General features: G+C 38.7%; 2 protein-coding genes and 1 long non-coding RNA gene across 5 annotated transcripts; 2 read left to right on the forward strand and 1 right to left on the reverse strand.

The window, feature by feature from the left end:
• Positions 1–214: 214 nt before the first annotated feature.
• Positions 215–2,159, forward strand: hoxb5b (homeobox B5b). Its single transcript, XM_041973428.1, has 2 exons — positions 215–839; positions 1,307–2,159. The coding sequence occupies exons 1-2, from the start codon at positions 215–217 to the stop codon at positions 1,552–1,554; spliced, it is 873 nt and encodes a 290-aa protein (XP_041829362.1). The 3' UTR covers positions 1,555–2,159.
• An 11,391-nt stretch (positions 2,160–13,550) lies between these two features.
• hoxb1b (homeobox B1b) lies at positions 13,551–15,133 on the forward strand. Its single transcript, XM_041973429.1, has 2 exons — positions 13,551–14,311; positions 14,528–15,133. Exons 1-2 carry the CDS (start codon positions 13,762–13,764, stop codon positions 14,830–14,832), a joined length of 855 nt encoding a protein of 284 aa, XP_041829363.1. The 5' UTR covers positions 13,551–13,761; the 3' UTR covers positions 14,833–15,133.
• LOC121632189 lies at positions 14,606–22,432 on the reverse strand. Of its 3 annotated transcripts, none has more exons than XR_006008896.1 (4): positions 21,858–22,432; positions 20,197–20,314; positions 16,300–16,422; positions 14,606–14,676 (listed from the first exon to the last, which is right to left on the reverse strand). It is a non-coding gene; the product is annotated as an uncharacterized LOC121632189 (long non-coding RNA). The 3 variants fall into 3 exon arrangements; XR_006008897.1 differs by lacking the exon at positions 14,606–14,676 and having other exon boundaries at positions 15,966–16,422; positions 21,858–21,897; positions 22,009–22,432; XR_006008895.1 differs by lacking the exon at positions 14,606–14,676 and having other exon boundaries at positions 15,966–16,422.
• Between the last annotated feature and the right edge of the window lie 360 nt (positions 22,433–22,792).

Here is a 22,792-nt window from a genome sequence, read left to right on the forward strand (position 1 = left end):
AGCATGAATTACCTCTTGAAGTCATCAGTGAGGATTTACGACTGGTCAACAAAGGCACGTGATTCCCGAACGCTCTCCCATATTTGGCCGCATACCTGGCAAAGTACAGTAGGGCTTCATTGCTTATAATTCATGATTGCATCCATAAATCGTGCAAGCACACAGGATTATAGCGACAAAGATCTACAAATCGAGGCTTTAAAAATCCAAGCAAATGAGCTCGTACTTTGTAAACTCGTTCTCAGGGCGCTATCCAAATGGCTCCGACTATCAGTTACTAAATTATGGGACTAACGGCGCTGTGAGCGGTTCCTTCAGAGACCCTGGCACCATGCACTCCGGGTCTTTCGGCTACAACTACAATGGCATGGACCTAACCGTGAACCGCACCAATACCGGTGGCCACTTCGGGGCTGTGAGAGAGGATGCCCGGGGATTCGGGCAGGATGCCCGTTACAGACAGACGCCCAACTGCTCTCTCTCATCTCCAGATCCGGTGCCGCCGTCGTGCGCCACAGCCAGCCGGGAGCCGCTGGAACTAAAGAGCCCTTCTCCTCCCTCAGACCGGAGCGCAACCTCGGTCGGCAACAATCTCAACAAAAGCAACAGCGCTCATTTCACGGAGATAGAGGACGCCACTGTTGCCACTGAGAGCGAGGAAGGCGCACACAGCAGCGGCGGCTCCAGCACGGCATCACGGGCGCAGCAGCAGCAGCAGCAGCAACAGCAGCAGCAGCACCAGCACCAGGAACCCAACGCCACCTCCTCTACTCCCACACCAAATGATTGCCAAACGCCACAAATATTCCCCTGGATGCGGAAACTGCACATAAGCCATGGTATATTTATACATCTATAATATTTTGTTTGGAAGGATGTCACGCAGCCGGTTGTGCGATTAATCTGTCAAGTGTTGCATGAGTGAGCAGGCTGGTGTGGATGAAAAAAGGGCAGTATTTGTAAAGTCTTTATGGGCTCCTTTGATGTCGGAAAGGTCCGGCGTTAAACTGCCGCTGGAGAGTTTGTGAGATGTAGATTTTGAGCATTTAAATGTGCGCAAAATATGCAGACAGGCTGTCGGCGAGGGTTAGAGATAAGAAAGGCAATAATAACCGTGGCGTCTGAGTGTTGTTATGTGTCGTGTTGATTGCATGCTTCACCCTTGCATCAGCTCATTTCATGCTGTGACCCCTCTGTTCATAACACACACTCCTCATGTTGAAGCCAGAAAAGAAACAGAAAAGAAAAAAATCCCTGTTGTTACAGTGCAGTTGTTAATTTTTCTGGATTTTCTGTAAAATTGTAGATATGACTGGACCTGATGGGAAAAGGGCCCGAACTGCGTACACCCGCTACCAGACGCTAGAGCTGGAGAAAGAGTTTCACTTCAATAGGTACCTAACCAGACGGCGGAGGATAGAGATAGCCCACGCATTGTGTCTTTCCGAAAGACAGATCAAAATCTGGTTTCAGAACCGCAGGATGAAGTGGAAGAAGGACAATAAACTGAAAAGCATGAGTCTTGTAACAGGAGGCAGCGCCTTCCACAACTGATTAACTTTTTTGGGGGAGAGTAAAAACGACAATAAAACTTAAAAAAGAAAGAAAGAAAAAAAAGAGTCCATGAGTACTGTAAAGCTATTGAAAGCGCAGCACCTTCCAGCATGCCATTGTGATAGAAAAACAAGTATTATGTGGTCTTAAAATGTCATTTTTAGTTTACTGTTGTACTACGATAGCTTAGATGTCCTATTTGGAGAAGAAAAAAATGTAAATATCACTGGGGTATTTGTCCATGCTCTCTGTATCTTTTCTCTCTTGAAAGTGTTTCAACTTGAGCTCTTTATCGTAACTTGACGGTCTAACAGGAGTAAATTCATTGTACAGTTCAGATAAAAAAAAGAAAAAAAGAAAAAGTTTCCCAAACCATATGCTGCTCTTCATTGAATGTAATGTAAATGTATTTTGGGGCCATTCAAAAGCGCTTTAGTGTAACTTTTACTGCTATTTTTGATGGTTAACCTGTGTCCAAAATCCATAAACTTTCATAAACAAGCCAATGTGTAGCTCTAGGATATTTTGTGCATCTATTATTATTATTATTATTATTATTATAATTATTATTGTTTAGAACTAATTATGAGCAATGCAAGTGTATTCAACCTGTCAATGTGATAAATTTTTAGTGCAAAGGATTATTCTGTGGATAGGCAGTGATGTAAGCATTTTTCGCCAATAAGCTTTTTGTATTTGTAAGTGAACTCATAGCGCTTGAAAAATAAAGTTTCCCTCGATTGCTTTGAACGCGTCTCGACTGAATTATCAATTAGAATAAACACAAATAAAATGGAAAGTTACATTTTAAAGTCTTTTTACGCAGCAAGTTGGAACTGCAAAACATCTGGGCTGTTTTTTTTAACATAAATTAATGATTAACCCCTAAGACTTGTTGAAACGATAGTCTTTAAGATGATGATGCAGTTTTTGGCTCGACAGAGTGAAAGAGAAGACTTTTTCAGGCTTACCTCTTCTGACCTCCTAGCAGCGAGATTTGCATTTTCCATGTGAGAAGTGATTAAAAAAATCCCCCATTAAAAAAGAGTGGCAATGGCTATACAGGTATAGGCAAGGATGAAGTTGGTAAAAATACCCCCTTACCAAAGATTGTATAGGCCTATATTACTTACAGACTGTGAAAAGTCACGTGAGGTCCATAAAGTTGGTTTTATGGTTTTGGGGAGTAGACAATGTACTATATAATTCACAACCTTGAATGAAAGTGACGGCTTAACTGCATGGATGGGACTGGAAAAGGCTGGACAGGAGCAGGAAGTGGTGTCCAGTCATGTTTAGTTAGTTTAAGATGGTAGAGAACTTGGAATAGTTGGAACACTAAATTTTACTATTAATTTACAGTCTAAATATGGGCTTTATTGTGGTCGTTTTAGATGGAAATTTTGTTTTTTAAAAATATTGTTTAGACTCCTAAAATTTAATATCGAAGCCACATTTCTTAGAAATTTTAAAAACATATTTATTAGGTTATTGTCGGGTTAGAATAAAGATCCAAAAACCTTTTGCTCTTTGAAAATGGCTTCATGCGTCAATATTTCTGCTCAGTAAATATTGACATCTTCTACTATTTTTTAAATTGTTTTTCTTTTTTTTTTTTAAGAAAGAAATAATAAAAAAATGAAATTACTTTTTATCATTAAGTGATGTGGAGGGAAAACAAGCCTCTCTAAGGCTTTATGGAGCTGCCATAGAGCGAACTTGAGCGAGGTCCTGGAGTGATTTATCCCGATCTGTCAAGTCACCGAGCGGCCAAAGGTGAAGTCTCGGACAACTCCGAGCTGGACACAGGCTTCACTGGTTTGGCATAAAGAAATCCCAGCCTCCACGGCCTATGGCGCTTTGTCCACCGGCCACTAATAAAACATAATGATGTTATGTGCAGGAAAGACTTCTGCAATGTTATCAAAGTCCTTTCAAACTCATTACAGGTAGAAAAAAAAAGTTAAAAGCAGTGGTGCGCTATATAGGTCCCAGACATTTTCCACAAATTCATAACTATTAAGTGGCTATTTAAACAGCGTAATGAGTATTGCATATTGATAGGGGTAATCTGTACCCGGATCTCATGCATAATTCATTGCGGCGGGGGATCATCGCTGGGTCAGGAGACGATAGACTGCAGCCGCAGATGCGTCAGGGGGAAGACTGCACTGTCACCACGAGGCTGAGCAACAAAAGTCTGTATCCGCACAGGAAAAAATAACTTACAAAAAGACTTGATTCATCATATATTTACAAATATAGTCCCTTTAGTTTGGGTAAAAATCGCACTAAACAAACTGCGTGGATTTCCAGTTTGTTTACTTTGCAAATGTACACAATAGAAAAGCATTACAGAGATTGTTATATGATTTTAAACCCTGTTTCCTCAGCCTTAATTTCAGATCACTTAATATCGTTATTAAAAATGTTACATCAATTATAATAACCAATGCGCACAAGAAAGCGGTATTTATTTAAATTTAACTGGAAGGAATGATCAGTACGCATTTAATTCTCCTCCGTATTTCAAGTGAGATTTTGTGCAATTTTACTTATCTCATAATAGTGATAAAAAGAACAACAAACAAACAAAAAAACAAGTGTCATCTTGAGTGAGTTTTTTCTTGATGATGCTGTTTTTTTTATTATTTTTTTTTAATCGTGTCATGGATGCGGAACATCTGTATATGTGCCTCTAACCCTAAACACCTGATCATTGTAATGCAGCTGCGCTGCCAGCAGAGGGCGCCTCAGACCGGCTCGGTGGATGATGGATGAGCCCCCCCCCCCTTCCCTTTCCACTCGGGCTCTTATCGTTGAGGGCATGTAGGTTACTGAGCTGAACAGTTGAAAACCAGAACTTGTTTTGTTGGTTATCTCTTTAAGGTTGAGTGGGAGAAATTATGCTGTAACCCCAGACTTTTTGAATAAACCAGATGTGAAGCTGTTTTTCTTTTTAAGACCTAATTTAAGAGCCAGTTTAAGACAAAATAAAACACTTTATTTACTTTATTCTTTATTTATTTTCTTGCTTGCACAATCCCCCTGGTGTTTAGAATTCTTAGATTGTTTGTTTAAATATTTCTTTTGCAAGTTGAAGATAATTGATTGTTAAACATTTCACAATAAAAAAAAAAAAAAAAAAAAATTAAATAGAAACAATGATCAAAATAGTCCAAAACCTCTTATTATGTCTTGTCCTTTCACATCCATTGTGACCCTTTGGGAATGGGCTGAAGTAAAACGTTTACTGTAGTTTTTTATTTAAACGTGAATTTTTCATCTTTCATCACCTCATTTTAACTTTGAGCAAATAAACCTGAAATCCCAAAAAGTAGTAAACTGACTTAGTGAATATACTCTATCTCATGACAGTCACATAAACAGCTACATCCATTCTCTAAGTGCTCATAATATGCAACTATTATGTTAATGTTTTTTAGATAAGCTATTACAGACAAATGAAAATATAAAAGCCATTAAAATATTTCTCCCAAAGGAATCAGCATAGAACCCCCTTCCTACACAGAACAAGTCTTCATCAAACACCTCTAGCATGTCCTATTTACACTTATTTTGGTTTAAATTTTAATACATAACAGTTAACCAGGTTTTCTCCAATAAAAGCTTTATTTCTTTTATTTAACCTTTGTTTAACCAAGTAAATCAGAACTCTTTTACACAAGTGTTGTGGCAGCATCAAAACACACATACAGTGGCTAAAGATATCAAGAGAGGTCATGATCGGCCACTGTGGTTCAAAGCAGAGCTATATTAGGCAGCTGTAATATTTGGAGTCACATGTTTCTGCTTCAGATTTCTTTGAATTTGTTAAATGAAACCAGCTCACTCAGATTCAGCTTCTACAACTCATTCATGGTGTTTAGAATATCTTAAGACCATTTTTTCTTCAGTACAGGCTTTGTGGATGGATGGTTAGTTTAAATGTTCCTCCGCTTTCAGTTGGATCCTATTCTCTACTAAACAACTGAATGTTATGACTTATTACCCGAGCATGCTTCATACATGGTGTATATGTAAGGTTTAAGTTGTAGAGCACAAATATATAAAGACATTTTAACATTTTGGAAGTTTCTAAAGGACATCAAGAAAAACCTCTGTACATTTGTGCTGAATACTTTACACTCTGTTAATGACTTATAAACATTTAAGTGTATCAGAACCTTTACTAATATCTTATTAACAACTAAAAAAACTAAACTTTAAATTTTGAGCCAATATAAACTTTTTTCTTACATTTCTAACCTTTAATTACTGACTTGTTAAAATGTAGTACTACAGTTTATATATGTAAGAACCCTTATTAATGCTTAATTAGCATTTCTAAACATAAATTTTAAAGTTTAAAGTTGATTTTTTAAAATTACTTTCTCATTTATAACAGAAAATTGTGAATAAAACCCTTTTCTAATGACGTCTTGACATTTATAACAGCTTCTTTAATAAGGCTTTATTAACATGCAAACCACTTATTAGCAGTAAGTTAATAAAGGTTCTGATCAAGCCCCTTTATGAACTTGCTCACATTTTACTGCAGATTTTTGTATTAATTCATGTGATGTAATCAATGTTACATCAACATGTATAGCTGCATAATTAATGATTTAAGCTATGAAAAAGCTCATTTAACACTTTAAACAATATACTAGACAATCTTTAGAAGTGCCAAATTGTTAATATTTATGTATTAGACACTTAATCAATGACATTTATGACTGCAGATTTCTGTATTAAGTCTTTTGTAAATACGTAACTAATATTTATAACAGGAGGCCTAATTTTTTAAACCTTTTATTGCTTCTTTAATAATTTTTACTTCAAACTTTATTAAACTTTAGCATTTAAAACTGCATATTTACTGTATTATTAGACACTAGGCAATGATAAATTTCATCAATGTTCAGAACTACTTTGTTACTATTGGATTAAAAGGGACAAACACAAACCAAGAGATTTTTTAGTACCTGGGAACATTTTCTCTGTTTTAGAATGTAATTATGTATAACTAAATAATAATAAAACCCCTTAATTTGACTTATGAATGTGTCATAAAACAGTGTAGGCTTCTTTTTATTACTAAAAGCCATTTTATCATCTCTGAACATATGAACATAGTGTCACAGTTAAAAGAAACAGACATATCATTTTGTACATATGACACTTTGGATTATTTTGGTCTCAATGATTTAACTCTTCCAGGATTTTCTCAGGACATCTGCTGAGACTGATCACCTGTCCCCTATATATACCCTGTAGATCCGAATTTGTGTAAATATAGCAGCAGCCACAAATTTGCATCTTGGGGAGTATGTAGGCGATGACACTTCGACTCCAGGAGAAGAAAAACAACCTTGAAAGGGAAGAAAAAACAAGCTGCTTTCCATATGTCCAGCTGAGTGTAAGCAGCTTCTAAGTTGTGGTGTGTTGACAGAAATCTGTGTGGAGTTTTTACTCACTGAGCAGCAGGCCTTCAGCAGACTTTGAGTGTTTTTCTTCTTCCCCATTTCCCCCTCCCTTTGCACCACATTGTTAGAGAATATGACATCTGGGAGAGTTGCAGGACGAGCCATGAATGTGGGCATTGTTTGGCCCGTCATTTGTCACGTCTTTTCTTCACAGCCACTGTCTGTGGTCGAGGAGGAGTTTTAGTTTGCCAGGGAAATGTGAGGAGGACCTCAACAAACAGCTACGACACACTGGACTGGAAGGAGAATCTGTCTTGAGGAGAAGATGGGATCGCTAAGAGAAAAGTGAGTTTGCTAAAGTTTTATTTTACCAATAGAGGATGCAACGTCAGAGAGCGAGTTTGAGTTTCTTTTGTGGGTGGATCCGCATATATTCAGCATTCGTAAAGGTTACCATACAGTGTAGTTAGGCAGATATAAAGACATTTTAAGTCTTTATTAATGTCAAAGTCTTAAGAAGATTTGTTTCTATCACTATAATTTGTACAGCCTCCACTTAGGAACTGTAAACAGTTACTCAAATAAACACTTAAATCTGTTGTTTATCTGCTTATCTACTGATTATAAATGCTTTGAACATACTATTAATATAAATCTATCTTGTTTACTTATTAGTGCATTACTTTATTTATTGGCTTGCTTATGTTGTCAGTGGGAAATCAAGTTGCTGCCACTGTTGATTCAACTGTCCCTGAATTAATTCAGAGCAATAAATTGCCTCTGCCCGCGGACACGTGGTTCCTGCAGCTAATTGACAGGAGAGGTTGCAGAGAGCTGCATTTGTCAGCAGGCCTGCACACTGAATGGAGGTTGGAGTTGGAGGTGGTGGAGGGGAAGAGAGGGAGGACTGTGCATGTCCATCACACATCAGACAGCCAGCCTGAAGACAGGGAGAGAAGCTCAGGCATGTTGTCATATATGTGAGTGATATCTACAGTCCATAAAGATCAAATGTGTATTTATATTTACACTGTATATCTTTATTCAGTACTTCTTCACCTCCACCCTCATCCAGCCAACCTCCACTTCCTCTCATACATCAGAATATGGGTTATTTCACAAACAGAGCACTTATTACTGATTTTCTTTGTGTTTTTATGGCATTTTTTATAGGCTATAAGCAAGATTTATGGATTATTGACCACCTTATGCTGTTGGTACACCTGTATCCTAGAGTGCTGTTCTTGAATACAATGAAGAGGTACTAGATATTTTGCAATCCCTCCCCTACGTTTCAAAGGCAAATACTACTCTTGAGTCAAGAAATTATTTAACTGATTGATCAACCCATTAATAAGTTTTTGTTAAAGCTAAAGACACAACACAATGATCCCTGCTGATCTAATGAATCAAAACATGAATAGTTATCTTCAGGAATAACTGCTTTAAATTTCTATCCCAAACATTTTTGTGTCATTTTACTGTTAAGGAAATTACATAAAAGTCGTAATATAAGCAGAAACGACATTAAATTGGCTTTTTATCCACAATGCAATGAGCAAACTAAGCAAGTAATTAGTATTACATCCAACAAGCTAAATTTATTCAGTGTGCAAGTGTTTAAATGTTGCTAATAAGATTAATAGGCTGCTCATAACCCTCATAATATTTAAATTTAGACATTCTGCAGAATAGGAGCTTTTAGTCTTAAGAGCAGATTAAAATGCAGGGCTACCCTTGCTACAAAATATTTTTATTATTAGATGAGGGCAATACAGCCAAGTGCATCCTCTGCAGGTAAAATATACCAGTATAATTTCCATTGACTATAAATTTCCAGAGATTTGAAGGACATATTACTCAGGATATAGAAAAAGCCTCAGTATCTTCAGTGGGTCTGCAGTTAATGTTGTGTGTCTGGGGGGGACTACAAAAGGTGTGCATTGCTTTACATCAGAGATCAAAGGTACCAATTTGCATGAATTAACGCCACTTAGTTAAATATTACCTTTAAGATCCAATCAAATCGACGGAACTAAACGTGAAGATGAGAGATCAAAGCACCGCCAATCGATCGGCTACAGCAGTCTGATCGTCACCATGCAGAGCCAAATCAGCAGCCTCATTACAGCATCAATTCCTGTATGGAGACTTTTTAATGGACGCTGCTGTGCTGACCACTGGCTGTCTCCACTTTAGTGCTTTGAAATGAGTCTGTCCGATCGCTTATTTAAATTAGGAACGAAAAAAGAAAGAACTCATTACATAAAGACGAAGTAATGCATGTTTGTGTGGAAACTAAATACTCAGTTTTCTTTCTCTGAGTGATTTATGGTCGCTTTGGCATCGGCCCGTCAATATTTTTTGTTGCACCATTGGATGTGTTCCCAGGGTTGTTTAAACAAAATTAAATATGGCTGCTTGTGTTCACATAAGTGCCTTGAATGCATCATGGCAACATTTAAAATTATGTTTTTGTGTTATTTTAGCACATAAAGGGGATTATTTCAGACGGTTTCCCCTGTTGAATATTTCAACAAAAAATAGAAACTGAAAATATTTAAGCTTTTCCCTCTCTCATTTTTAGAAAAATGTAATTCTCTTTTAATTGCCACAAAGATATAAAAGGTAATCAATTTCGCTTATATAAAGGCATTAAAAAAAACTTCCTTAATTTTATTGCTGGGCCATTACCATATGTGAAACTGAGCTTGCACGATCAGCAGAATATGCTTCTTTTTGCACACACAGACACACAGACACACACACTCAAACACTAACACTGTGCAGAAATGCAACGCAGGGCGGTCTGAGCTGCAGAAACACCGTCCACTCCGCTTCACCTCAAAGCTCACATCACACCACCTTAAAGCCAGAGCCGATTTCTCTACGAGGATTATTCTAATCTGGGAAATATTTTTCCAAAAAGGAAAGGTGAGAAGAGCTTGGTGTGTTTGTTTCAGCGCGGAATGAATGTGGGTCGTGAAGGTAAGGCAGCCCGAGCTGTTGTACCGCGGACTGGGTTATGTGTCTTTATGATTTACGAGCCTGACTCCAGCCTCGGTTCATCCAGAGTTCATAAAGCTGCATGCCTCCAGACTTTTTCTCTTCTCCTTCTCTTTCTCTCTCTTATCTCCCCGTCTTTTAAACTGCTGCGTTATAATAGCTTAATTTCGGAACAAGAGTGAATTTAATTTAACTGAAATTCATGGCTGGAAAAAAGAAAAAGGATAAACCAACCACAGCTGCATTGCACAATAGACTTTTTGTGTAATTTTGCCTTTGACTGATGAGTTTTTTTAGTAGGTTGTGATAAAACATTTCATTCTTCCCCATCCTAACACGACTATCCATTAGCTGAATAAAGACTGTTATGTATTAACAGAAAAAGGCCTAATGTAATTTCAGGAAACGCCACAGAAAACGCAACGAGACACTCTTTCTTTTTGTATTTACGTCGGATTTGTTACACATGAAATATGTGATTTTGCTTAGTTTTTAATTCTTTGAATCTTTTTGGAGTTAAATAAAAGATTGTTCTCAGGGGGAAAAGCTCTATTTGAAAACTGACATCTTTAATATTTGTAAAATTAAAACGAGCCAACGCAAGTAAAATAAAAACTGTGGTTATGAGGAATTTTCTGGATTAGCTTATGTGGATTTTGCACTAATTTCTTCATTTAGCCTCTCAAGCCCGGAGAGGCTTGCTATTCATGTCAGGATACTATTGAATTGATAAGATGGATCATTTAGTCTCCTCCCTGATTCTGTCTCAGTCTTTTTTTCTTTTCTTTTTCCTGGTTCCTCTCAGGCCTGAAGCCTTCGACTCTCTGGAAACCTGCCATGTGACATTTGGCTGCCAGCGCTTTGCCAGAAGGTCAAAGGGGGCCCCGGCGCACATTTCATGGAAAAGCAGAAAATCAGTGCCACACATAGCATGCACCACCATCGCCGCCACGGCTTCCTCGGCGAGTCTTTGGATGGTGTCTCTGGGTTTGGGTGTTCTAATCAAGCACCGACACGCGTGGAAATGCTTGAGCGCACCTTTCCCCGGAGGTCAAAACCGCAAAGCACCAAGTTTACAATGAGCAGAAACATTTTTCCCTGGATGAAAGAATCCAGACACTCAAATCAGAAACCCGACAGGAGAATCACAGGTCTGTATGACATTAAAAAAGAGAAAACATTTAGTTCAAAACTGGCCTCTTTGATTTAGTTTGTCATTTTTGATCTTACAGAGATAATTTCGGTTCTTAAATTTCCTTCTTGCAGGTTCAAAAGGTCAGCTGGCTTTAAATGAAGCTACAGTTGATCATCTTAAATTAAAAGGATTTTAAGGATGTCATTTAAAAACAATATCATGCATTTTGATAACTCAATTTTAAAATACCACAAAAGTAAACTAAACATTAAATTCATGCAGAAATGCAGTCATAAACAGCTCATAACTAAATAAAACAGGTATATTAAGATTTTTTCATTTAAGCTTGTAATCCCCTTTATTTATAATTTATAAATATGTCCACTTAATTCAAGTTTATTTACAACTACGTGTTTGTTTAAGGTGGATTAAAAATGTATAAAGATTAAGTTAAAACATAATTTATGGCAGTAATAGACTTTATTTACCAAAACACACTGAAAAACTACTCATAGACAGATCTTAGACCATTAAACTTCATGTCAACCTCTAAATCTCAACACAAATCTTTGCACCTTTTTTATTTATTTATATTTGCTTTGGTGATTTCCCCATTTCTTTTAGTTTTAATTTTGTTTTACTTATATGTTAGATTTAATTTCATTTATTTGTTTTTTTCCTTTTGTTTGTTTGTTTGTTTTGTTTGTTTTGTTTTTTTCAGTTTTCAAGCTGCGCCCCGTGAAATCATGTGAACAGATGCAATTAATAAAACTGGGAAATGGCAGTAAACGCAGCAGAGACTCATTGGAAGTAACTGTAATCTCTTCGACACCTCATTTCCCCACATTTGTCTCCCCAGATTGCACTATCAACGAGAAGTGCCCAAGCGCGACCTCGGCCTCCAAGCGCACACGCACCGCGTACACGAGCGCGCAACTGGTGGAGCTGGAGAAGGAGTTCCACTTCAGCCGATACCTGTGCAGGCCGCGGCGGGTGGAGATGGCCAGCCTGCTCAACCTTAACGAGAGGCAGATCAAGATCTGGTTCCAGAATCGGAGGATGAAGCAGAAGAAGGACCAAAAGGTGCAGGGCCTCACAGCTCCAACCACAACTACCACCTCCTCCTCCTCACCCCCTTCCTCCCCCTCTGCTTCGGGCAGCCCCACGCTAGCGAGCCTAGGTTATGTCCATCTGGATGGTGATTACCAGCCAGTCTCTCCACCGCTCAAGTCCCAGCAGCAGCAGCATTCTCAGTCGGCATACCCGACAGAATATTCCAAATATCCAGCTCCGGGTTTCACGCACGGCCTGCAGTTTGATGTGCGGTTCAACCCGCACAACTCCGCACACACAAACCCAAATCTGAGAGGCGATGACCTGAACGAGTCATACTTCTTATCGAGCTGCACTCCTCAGGACAGAATCATGCAAGCTCCAAAACTTACTCATCTGTAGTATGCAGCCAGTATTATTTATCTCATAAATCCAATTTTTAGCCCACCATTTTATTTATTGGTAATTGACGTATTTATACTGTTTTGGGGGGTTACATTTACGCATTGACCCACCTCACATTTTAGTAAAATTACACGTTAATTGGTATTTAGGATGGGTTGTTATCTAGGCTTGATCTCCAGATTCAAACCTAATTCCATGAGCCAAAAACGTTGCTGAAAGTTGCAAAAATCTTTATTCCTTTGTGTTTAAATTAAAGCTTAATTACCACTTGAGGACTATAGCATTACATTAACTGTTGCTTAATTGGGCTACGGGGCGCATTTATAACTGTGTACGTTAAAGGGTTTATAAGATTTTTACATAGTTGGCCTATCAGTGTTGTTAATTTACAAGCGGAGAGAAAAAGCATTGGGCGCGGGGGTATTTGGCTCTTAAATGTGTCTTTGTTCTTTTATGGGCAAAATGGGTCAAACTTGCTGTCAGTCTCTAAAAAGAGTCATGATGGATCACTGAATTCACTGCGCTGACTTTTTCGGCAACATTGTCTGTTTGCACTATTCATGCTGTCCAAAGGCTGAGGGAATATTTTGGCATTTAGCTTTGGATCGAAATTATATTTAGAATGCAGATTGAATTTAACTTAATGTTCTGTTTTCTATTCAAGCAGATAAATAAACAGAATTAGTGCACGACAAACAAATAAAGACGATGCTTCGAGAGCAGACAGGCCAGAAATTAAAACAATTCATTAGAAAAAAATAAAGAATATTATGACCTTAAAACGACAACACCTGCAGTGGTAGTCAAGTTTTCATTATTATTATTATTATTATTATTATTATTATTATTATTATTATTATTTGGAGCTTCTCTAACACTGCAGTTTGCTTATGTGTCCTGATATTTGTGTTCTTATCAGATGGATGGGTGAGTTTGATTGAAGCATTTGTCATGTAAATGCGACCCGTTTGATGGACGAGCCTGCAGACTTGACAGAGTGCTGTAGGTCTTCTGCCATTGGCGTTTAGCAGGTCACATGGTGTGTCAGGAAGGTGATATGAGGGTGGAAGGCAGTTTTACAGCTTTGACATACTTACCTAAGGTTAGGGCAAAGGGAGCACCGATTAATGACTGCTCAGTTTTGATCAGTTCTGAACAAATACCAGGCCCCGATTCAGGATGAACTCCTACTTAGATTATCCTGTGTGCAGTCGGGGAGCAAATATTTTCAGCACCAAGGCCGGATACCCAAATTTAAACCATGGATACATGTCCACCTCTTGCCCAACAAGTGATAGTTACGCACCGGACGGTCGTTTAGTGGCCGCAGCTTCTGCGCCCCACCAGTCTCCTGGCCTCCCCTTGCACCACCAAACTCATGTCAACTTGGATCTGCAGTTTTCAGCTCCGGGGAACCACATGTATGGGTCACCTCTGGAGTACGGACAGTACGGCCTCGCCTCTGATCAGGACCGGAGCTTTATTAATGCACAGGCTTCACCCATCGGAACAAACATGGCTCCCTATACAGGAGACAGCTGTGGGCCTGGAGTTGCCTCGACCAGCCAGTATCTGCACTTTAGCAACGGGGATCAGAGGCAGCAAGAATATTCAGAAAGTGTTTATGCGAGGTTACCGCCCCAGTGTAAGGAGAAGGATCTGGAGCATGCCGAGGAAACTTCTAAAACTTTTGACTGGATGAAAGTGAAGAGGAATCCTCCTAAAACAGGTTTGTAGTTGATATTAGAGCTAAATGTGCTGTTTAGCATGAGGACAATAACACGTGCGTAAATATTGCGTAAACCACAATGCCGCCGTATCTCAAAATAATTAATCTATATGTTTTCTGTTCGCTCTCACATTTGTTCACTCACCTTTATCATTCTCCAGCTCCATGAGTGCCATTTTCTTACTCCATCATCCATTCACCCATTTCTCCCCACAGCTGTCCAGTCGGAGTTCGGGGTTCCCGGCCAGCACAACGTGATCCGCACCAACTTCACCACCAAGCAGCTGACAGAGCTGGAGAAGGAGTTCCACTTCAACAAATACCTGACCCGGGCACGACGGGTGGAGGTCGCGGCCAGTCTGGAACTGAATGAGACGCAGGTGAAAATCTGGTTTCAGAACCGCAGGATGAAGCAGAAGAAACGGGAGAAGCTTGGCTGCGCTTTGGTCAGCTCCCCGGCACCAGTGGACAAACTTTCTGGCTCGGACAACCCTCCAAAAGCAAAAGGGGGAAAACTGTGAACAATGACTATAAAAATGACTGTGGAGGCTTGAGCAGCTTTCCACAGCAAAGTTGCACCATTCCAGAAAAAACTATAAACTGTGAAAATTGCTTGTGTTCTTGTGAAGTATGCAGGGTTTGACTGTCTGCTAATGTGCATTGACTTCTGAATTGAATGTGAGGAACCATTTAAAAAAAAGTGTTTTCATCCATTCTTATACTTCAATCGTTTTATGTTGTGTTTTGTGTTGGAGTACCTCCTCAATGTCACTGTTTGCACTATTTATTTACAGGGTATTTCCCAACAATTGTTCAGATAATTTAGCCTAATAAAGTCTATAAAATGAAAACAAGTTTTGTAATTGTTATGCATGGAAAAAAGTGATAATCCATATTAAGTCACATCTTCAAAACTTTAAGACAAAATTGCCTCCTTCTGATGAGAAAATTATTAATTCTGTGTGTGTATAATTAAAAACTTATTTTCTATGCATTCACCTTCATAATCCCACCAAAGTCCCCTTGCATAATGTGACAAGAGGAATCTTTCACAACACATGGGGTGGTACAGAGTGACCTTTTCACCTCGAAATACCTCCAGGGGCTCTAAACATGACAACAAACTCCAGGAAGCAAGGTCTCACCCCTTGATTTGTTACCCGAATTCTGCTTAGATACAGCTGACACAGGTTGTCACAGAGATGCATATGTATTTCACAAGATTGAAACTTTTTCTAAACACAGGGAGAAGTTGAATATTTAACATTTTGGTGTATGGCTTCAGCTTTAGCTCAACACTTGCAGGACCTGACCACCTTGTTTCTTCTGATGGCGAGGGGGCAGCAGTTTCAATATTTGCTCTGGGTGTTGGGTTTGCACACACAGTTTCTGACCCAACAGCACTGGCCTGTTGATGCCCCTCTTTCGAAAGCTGAGGTTCACTCAGAGTTCAGGCACAAATGAATGCAGAGTCAATCTGTCAAGATGCCAGAGTGGCTCAGGGAGGTAAACTCTAGGGCTCTTATGCTTTAGATTTTTGCAGGTATTGCTTTTAATATTGAGATTAATCGGGCTATGGGACATTTAAGCTATATGTTGAAGATTGTGTGAACCCTCATCTCCTTAAAGCCTCTGAAAATCATGTTTTTAGGAAATGAAAATCAGCAGTCATTTAAAATACATCCAGGAGTATGCAGTTCTTTCACAACTATATTAAAAATTAATACAGTTCCCTGAATAGAAGTTAGAGCTGAAATACCATATATCCCATTATTGTAAATTAGAAAGAAGGCCTCAGAGATTTGATGTCACGCATTTCCTTACAAGCCAAAATCCTCTTCAGATGAGTCACAAGGCCATGGGCTAGGGAAGCGACAATGAATATGGTGAATAGTGACAGATTCAACAACAGAAAAGGGGACGGTGTGGAAAACAAGCGTGGGACTTCATTCCAGGGGTGTGATCCCTGCCATCTCTGTAGGTAATACCTCAGTGCTCCCAGCAGGCTCTCCATCTGGAGGTGTCAGAGTCGGTGCTGCAGCCAACACCGCAGAGACAGATGTTCAGCTGGGGGAGAGGAGGATGTTTTTCACCTTCCGATCAGCGTAGCCCTACATTTTCCAGCAGAAGGCAAAGAGAGGAGCACAGAATAGTTTATGAGCACAAAGTGATGAAAGGAAAATCCCTACGATAGCCACAAATAAAATCACAAACACTTTACTGTGCAAACATAACAATTAAGAAATCCAGCACAGCCAATTTATTTCATTTCAGATACTTTGCACATCTTTTGTCCCCCCCTCTGCACTTTGTTTGAGGTCAGGCCGGTGCTGTTTGTACCCCATGCTGCTGGCAGTTGTTGCAGGCTCTTTTACAAGTCTATTGCCAGGCTCACTTCCTTGGTTTTTTACCAGTTCCTCTGTTAGACGTCACTCTGTGGGGTCCCCAGGCTTCAAAGGGAAAACTAGATACAGTATTCATGGCATAACAGGGGGTTGGTCATCTAAGAGATACCACAGAGGAGTGATTTTTATTGGCAGGTATCAAACATGTTTTTGGGCTGAAACCATTTGTTTCTCTGGAAATTATATATACATTCCAGAAGAGCAATGTTCCAAAATATTTATTGATGGCATCCTCAAGTATTTATAAAAATTAGCAGTGTAATTGATTAAGTAATTAAATCATGTGCTTATTTCCATGTTTATATTCTATTGACCTTTATTAAGATGTGGCATGCATTCAGTGCTGGAAAAAAGACCAGATGACCTGAAAATGGGTGAGTTGAATCAAAGGAAGAAGCTGCAACTAATTATCAATCTGCAGAAAAATTATAGACAACATATGTGCTGACAGAATAATCATTTTAGTAGCAATAAAAAGACAAAAATATCCATGCTGTATTCAATGTCACAATTTAATGCCTTTCTTTGTCAGTCATGAGATTAAAGTTAGTATCTTTGGGTTTCAGGTGTGTTGGCTGGACAAAGCAAGGCATCAGATGACATCATCTTGTGGGAAATGATAAAGCTTTTTCTGCAATTATGACATCTTCTGCATGTCCGCCTATCCTGGAAGAAGGATCGACTTTCTCTTGTTTTCACAGAGAGCTTTTCTATTTGTTTTTACATTTAAGGGATTTCTGATTAAGTTTTTCCTTATTTAATTTGGCATTTTTAAAAATCTTTTTTAAATGAAAATTAAATTTTACAGATATGTATTAATGTATCCCCCCTCAAAAAGAAAAGAAGAAGAAGAAGGCATCATAGACACACCCTGACTCAGTAAATGTATATTATTAAAAGTGAAAACATTGGTAAGTTCACTAGACAATATATTAAGTTACCTGTATGTTTTTATATAAATAACAACAATGAAAAAATAATTTCATGACACAGTGATAATATGCTTAAACATATAAATTAAATAAATTTAGTACACATTTAATTATCTTTCTGTGGATGTTTATGAACATTAAACATATTTCCATGACTGCTGATCTTTGAGGCTTTCTGGAGAGATGCTGTCTTGGTATAAATGGCACACTTTCATCTTCCTTTGTTTTGGCACTGAGCCTCTTTATAGCCATGCCTGGGAGGCTCTTGACAACCATCCCCCATCTGAGTCAGGCTCTATTGGATCTGGAAGCGCCAGCTGACCTGAAGCTCCTGTCTCCAGGGTCCCCCTTGCGACTGGATCCTTTCTCCACTCCATCAGCATAGTAACTGAGAGAGACAAGTGACTTGGCCAGGGTTAACGTCTTAATACTCCCTGGGATTGCTTCCAGGATCCAAATGGCTACCCCTAATAGTTTTCCTCCTCTGTGTGCCTGTCAGACCGCCATGACTATATGCCGTAAGAAAAACAAGACTAGCTGAGAGGCAGAGTAACGAAGCAGTACAATGAAATAATGAGGGGTGGTGAGGAAGAATAAAGCCCCCATGAAAGGTTTGGTATGAGGATATGGAGGTTTAAAGTAATGCCGGCTGCTCAGACACTGGTGTGCCAGCGGCTGATACTTTGCATGGAGAGCCTGCACACTTGAAATTAAACCTTCTCCTTCCTTTAGAGCCCAGTTGGGGAAAACCAGAACTCAATCAGTGTCACGTCACATGGTTCAAAGCGGCCAATTCGATGGTGCCAGGATGTTGAGAAATGCAAGGTGACAGTTCATTTTACCAGTGACAGTGTGTCGGTCTCGCTTGCTGGTTCCCCAGTCAATTCCCAGCGAGCAGTGAAGGTTGCTGGAGACAGACAGCAGCTACCACCCCCCCCTCCACCTCCTCTTCATCCTCACCCACCGCCGCTCTCTCATCGACCCTGCTCTGCTTTGTATTCCAATTAACTGGACAGGGGGCGAGGCGGCAGTGTACAGGATCACAAGCAACGGCAGACACATTATTCTGGCATCTTCCCACTCTCTCAATCCAAATAGTGCTGTTCTTCCCTTTTCCCTTCTTTTTCTCCTCTTTTTCCCCTCTTTCCGGCTTATGACAAGGGGCAGTTGTTTCAGGCAGATAATTTATAGATTCTTCTTTAACAACTCCCTCTAGGGACAATGTCTCTGTAATGAAAAATAGGTCCCTCTCACACATTCATATATCACATGTAATAGAGGTGTGTAATCACTCAGTCGAGTCAACGCACTGCTAGCTGTAACAGCTATCCTTAACAGACACCTCAAATAATGCTGAATTAATATTTTGAAATGGCTCATATATTCTAACATAATACAATTTGAATGATTTTCCATTCAATGCTTTCAGGGCTAACATTGATTTGAGTACAAGCTGAGATAACTCTCCAAGTCAGTCAATGTGAGGCTGACTGAAGGTTGTAGATTTAGCGCGACACATTTGCTCTTCTGTCTTTTGTGTCTTCAATCTATCATCACTTTTTTACCTCGCTGCCACCAAAAGCCCCCCTACACTGACATATGTTTGAGCAATGGGTGGGTTGGGAATACAATGATTCTGAGGAAATCCAAAAGGTAAACGCAACTCTTTTTATCTCCTGGAGCAACACTAACATTTACAACAAACTATTAAGAATCAAGCCAAACATTTTTTTCTCTTTTTTTTTTAAATCAAGGACTTGAATATACTGTTACATGTTTTAAATTAGGGTCAGATTTTTGTCATTGCAAAGGGGCCACAGTGATTTATGTGAATAGTTTTGCACATATTGTTGGAGTATAATGCATGGTTTGAGTTATCAGCCCATTTTTTATCATATCTTTTAAAGCTTTTCACAGTATTTCAGCCTCACTTTTGACAAAACAGCTGCAGTTCCTTTTCTTAGATTAAAGACAAACAGAGCTTGAAAGACAGGCATGGGTGCTTTACTATTTGTCCCTCTGGACTGCAAAAAGGTCCCTGCCTATCTGGAGAATGCAATGTGGTGTGTGTGTTTGCAGGACAGGATGCACATACATTCAAACAGACACCCTTCATGCCCTGAGGATCCTTCTGACTCTCTCTCCTGGTGCTATCAGATCAGAGACCCGCTGTCCCTCCCCACACCGCAATGCAAATGAAAAGGAATGCGCTGATAAAAGGCCAGATCCTAGAGATGAGAGGCCAGAAGGAGGACAGAGGCAGCAAATGCTAAAGGGGGAGAGGCCCTTGTGGAGATGAGAGGTGGCAGAGGAGTCAGTGTTGGTAGTAGTGGGAGATCATAGCCATGCTCCCCCTCAGCGGCGTTTGATACAGGGCCTTTGTCGCTCTTTCAGTGGTGCATTGTTGGGTGGTGTAATCCCCGTCAGATTACAAAGAGCTTCCCTTTTCATATGGGGCTGACCCAGCAGGCAGGTGGTTGGGGCTCTGTGGACCTGTCAAGGGGAGGGAACCTTTTTTCCAGGGGAGGGGACCCCCAGTTCCTCTTACCTTCACAGGAGTTTTTTTCTTTTTTCTTTTTTTTTTTTTGCTGGGAGGCCAGTCAGGCGCAGGTCAATGTGGGGACAATCCTGACATGCGGTTCAACTCAAACTGACCCCATGGCTTCCTGTAGGGGAAGTGACAAGGAAGGAGACCATCATATGACATTATTCAGTTTGGGTTTCTGAACAGCTAAAATATTGCTGAAGGAATGGTTGTGTTAGTGCTACTACTTAGTTTTATTAAACGAAACAGATGGCCCATTATCTTCGTTAACTTATAAAGTTATTATGGAATTATTGTCAATTGTATGTGTACATCAAATGAGCAAATTATCAAGTCAAAATATTACTCTAAATGTTAAATTTAAACACATTTCTGCTAGAATATATAAGTCTGATAGTGACAAAAATCGAACACATTTTATATTTAAAAATAATAATTAAAAAAGAAACAGCTTTAATTAAACAATGCTTGACTGCATGCTGAGCAATGTCAGATTGAGCTCTGGTTACTCAATTGCTTTCCTTGTGGGGTTTTAATAATGCAAGATCAATAGGACAATAGTGAGGCCCACCAGTATGTACCACTACTACCGCTGCCTTTTCTGAACATGTCAGCTGTGTGTATAAAGCCCAGTCCAGTTGATTCTGCTGCTGTTTTCCCTCGACTGGTGATCTAAACCATTCATCCATGCCCTGTCAGATATGGTGAGGGAACAGCTCAATGACGCTGAATTTCTGTGTCGTCTGAAAAATTCTTGTTAGTTTTTAAAGCTTACATCAAACACCTATTAAGGAGGCAGCTTTAAACTATGATATAGTTGCTTAGATTACACAGTTCAGCATGGCTTGCTTTCCACTTTCAGATTTAGTAACTGTACTTTAAATAATCTTTTGTTCTATGCCTTAATCGAAATGCATATTACATCCATGGCTATTGTATATTTTTATCTGTAAAGACACTCTTATAATCTGAATTCTCACTATAATTAAGCATTACATGTCCCCTTTTAAGTTATTTGCAGCTCTGGGTCTTGTTACTTTGAAATATGTCAGAATGAAGGTTTTTGCATTGTTTTTGCAGGTTTTGCAATATAATCCACTGTTACAAAATCTATTTCTATCTAATCAGAATCATTATGGAATACTTTAAAATCTAATAACATATTGCATATTTAAAAAAAGAATCGTAGCATCGCAAGTTTGTTTATAATCAAACACCTCTATACTAGACTTAATATACAATAACTTTGCGTAAATAGTATTTATTTAAAAAAAAAAAAAATTTTAATCACCGTTATACTTAAATCACTTTAATTATAAATACAAATGTAACCATACAACAGATTTTGAAAATGTAGTGTTTGACGTTACAGCTACTTATGTTTTATAATCTGATCGTGTAATCCGGACTGTATAATAGCGACTTCATTATGTGACGTGATGAATATGTAATTTTCAACGTCCCTCTCTTCAAGATCTCCCATACCTGAAGGCAACATCCTATCAAAAATAAAATGCTAATAAAAATAAATACAACATTTTACTACCTTTATCGTTAACATAGTGTAGAAATATATGTAGCTCAAAAATAAAACCAGCTAAGAAAATCTTCGATTTGCGATTAATGATTTTACAATTTTAATTTGCCAACAAGGTTCAAAGTACCTGAACGCAGCATCCCATAAATCGGAGATAAACATAGGACCTGTAAATTTAAACAAAACACTTTTAAAGTTAGTTTCAGTCTTTAATATATGTTGAGGTAGGAAATCTTTTAAGTTAAATACATTTTTATAATAGCTCAGAAGTTGCCTACCGTCACAATACAGTTAGCTAACTTTAAACAAGCTAAAGCTAGCTAACAGCGTTCAATCCACCTCGTCATTGGTAAGAATAGCCTACTTAACAGTAAAGTGCAAGCCGTTGCATGTTGTCTCAACTGTAACACAAATCCATTGTCCATTAAACCTACTCAGTGAACTGTACTATAAGTATGCATAGTTTGCTCTAATCAACTTTTTCTGGCCTAATAGTTAATAGCAGGTTCGCGGTAATTGCGCAGTCATACTATCCATGCTAGATCAGATGCCGAAATAGCAAAAACATGTTTCTAAAATATTTGAACCGATAATTTTCAAAAAAGTATTTTAACCATACATTGAACTGAAGATAACATTATTTTATATTTACTTATTTTTTAGTTTATTGAAAGAAAATTACAAAATTCTGAAAACTAATATAGTAGAAGAAATCACAACTAATGTGGTAAAATGACAACAGGGGAGTAACATAATTGTTTAAAAAATAACCATCAATGAGGCCAACTCTTACATATAGTTTAGTAATTTAAGCATCTACAGTGGATTATATTATGTTGAAAGATGACAGAATGTGCTGAAATCTCTGTACACAAGGGAAAGAGCCAAAAACCAATACTGACTGATGATTGTAATAGTGATCTTCAGGCCTTCTGGCTGCATTGCATGAAAGCAGGCAAAATGATCTGTATTGGAAATAACTTATAGCATCCAGACGCACTCTTGAGAATAAACCAAATCCTTTTTAATAAACACAATTTATTCCAACAGAGTTTGCAAATA

This window comes from Melanotaenia boesemani, chromosome 21, assembly GCF_017639745.1.
Source record: "Melanotaenia boesemani isolate fMelBoe1 chromosome 21, fMelBoe1.pri, whole genome shotgun sequence".
NCBI classification, from domain to species: Eukaryota; Metazoa; Chordata; class Actinopteri; order Atheriniformes; family Melanotaeniidae; genus Melanotaenia; species Melanotaenia boesemani.

What these genes read in the sequence shown, in the direction of transcription:
- hoxb5b (XM_041973428.1), top strand. Translation starts at nt 215, where the DNA reads ATGAGCTCGTACTTTGTAAACTCGTTCTCAGGGCGCTATCCAAATGGC. An exon ending in GAAACTGCACATAAGCCATG is followed by an intron (nt 840 to 1,306) that starts GTATATTTATAC and finishes GTAAAATTGTAG; the next exon opens with ATATGACTGGACCTGATGGG.
- hoxb1b (XM_041973429.1), top strand. Translation starts at nt 13,762, where the DNA reads ATGAACTCCTACTTAGATTATCCTGTGTGCAGTCGGGGAGCAAATATT. An exon ending in GAGGAATCCTCCTAAAACAG is followed by an intron (nt 14,312 to 14,527) that starts GTTTGTAGTTGA and finishes TTCTCCCCACAG; the next exon opens with CTGTCCAGTCGGAGTTCGGG.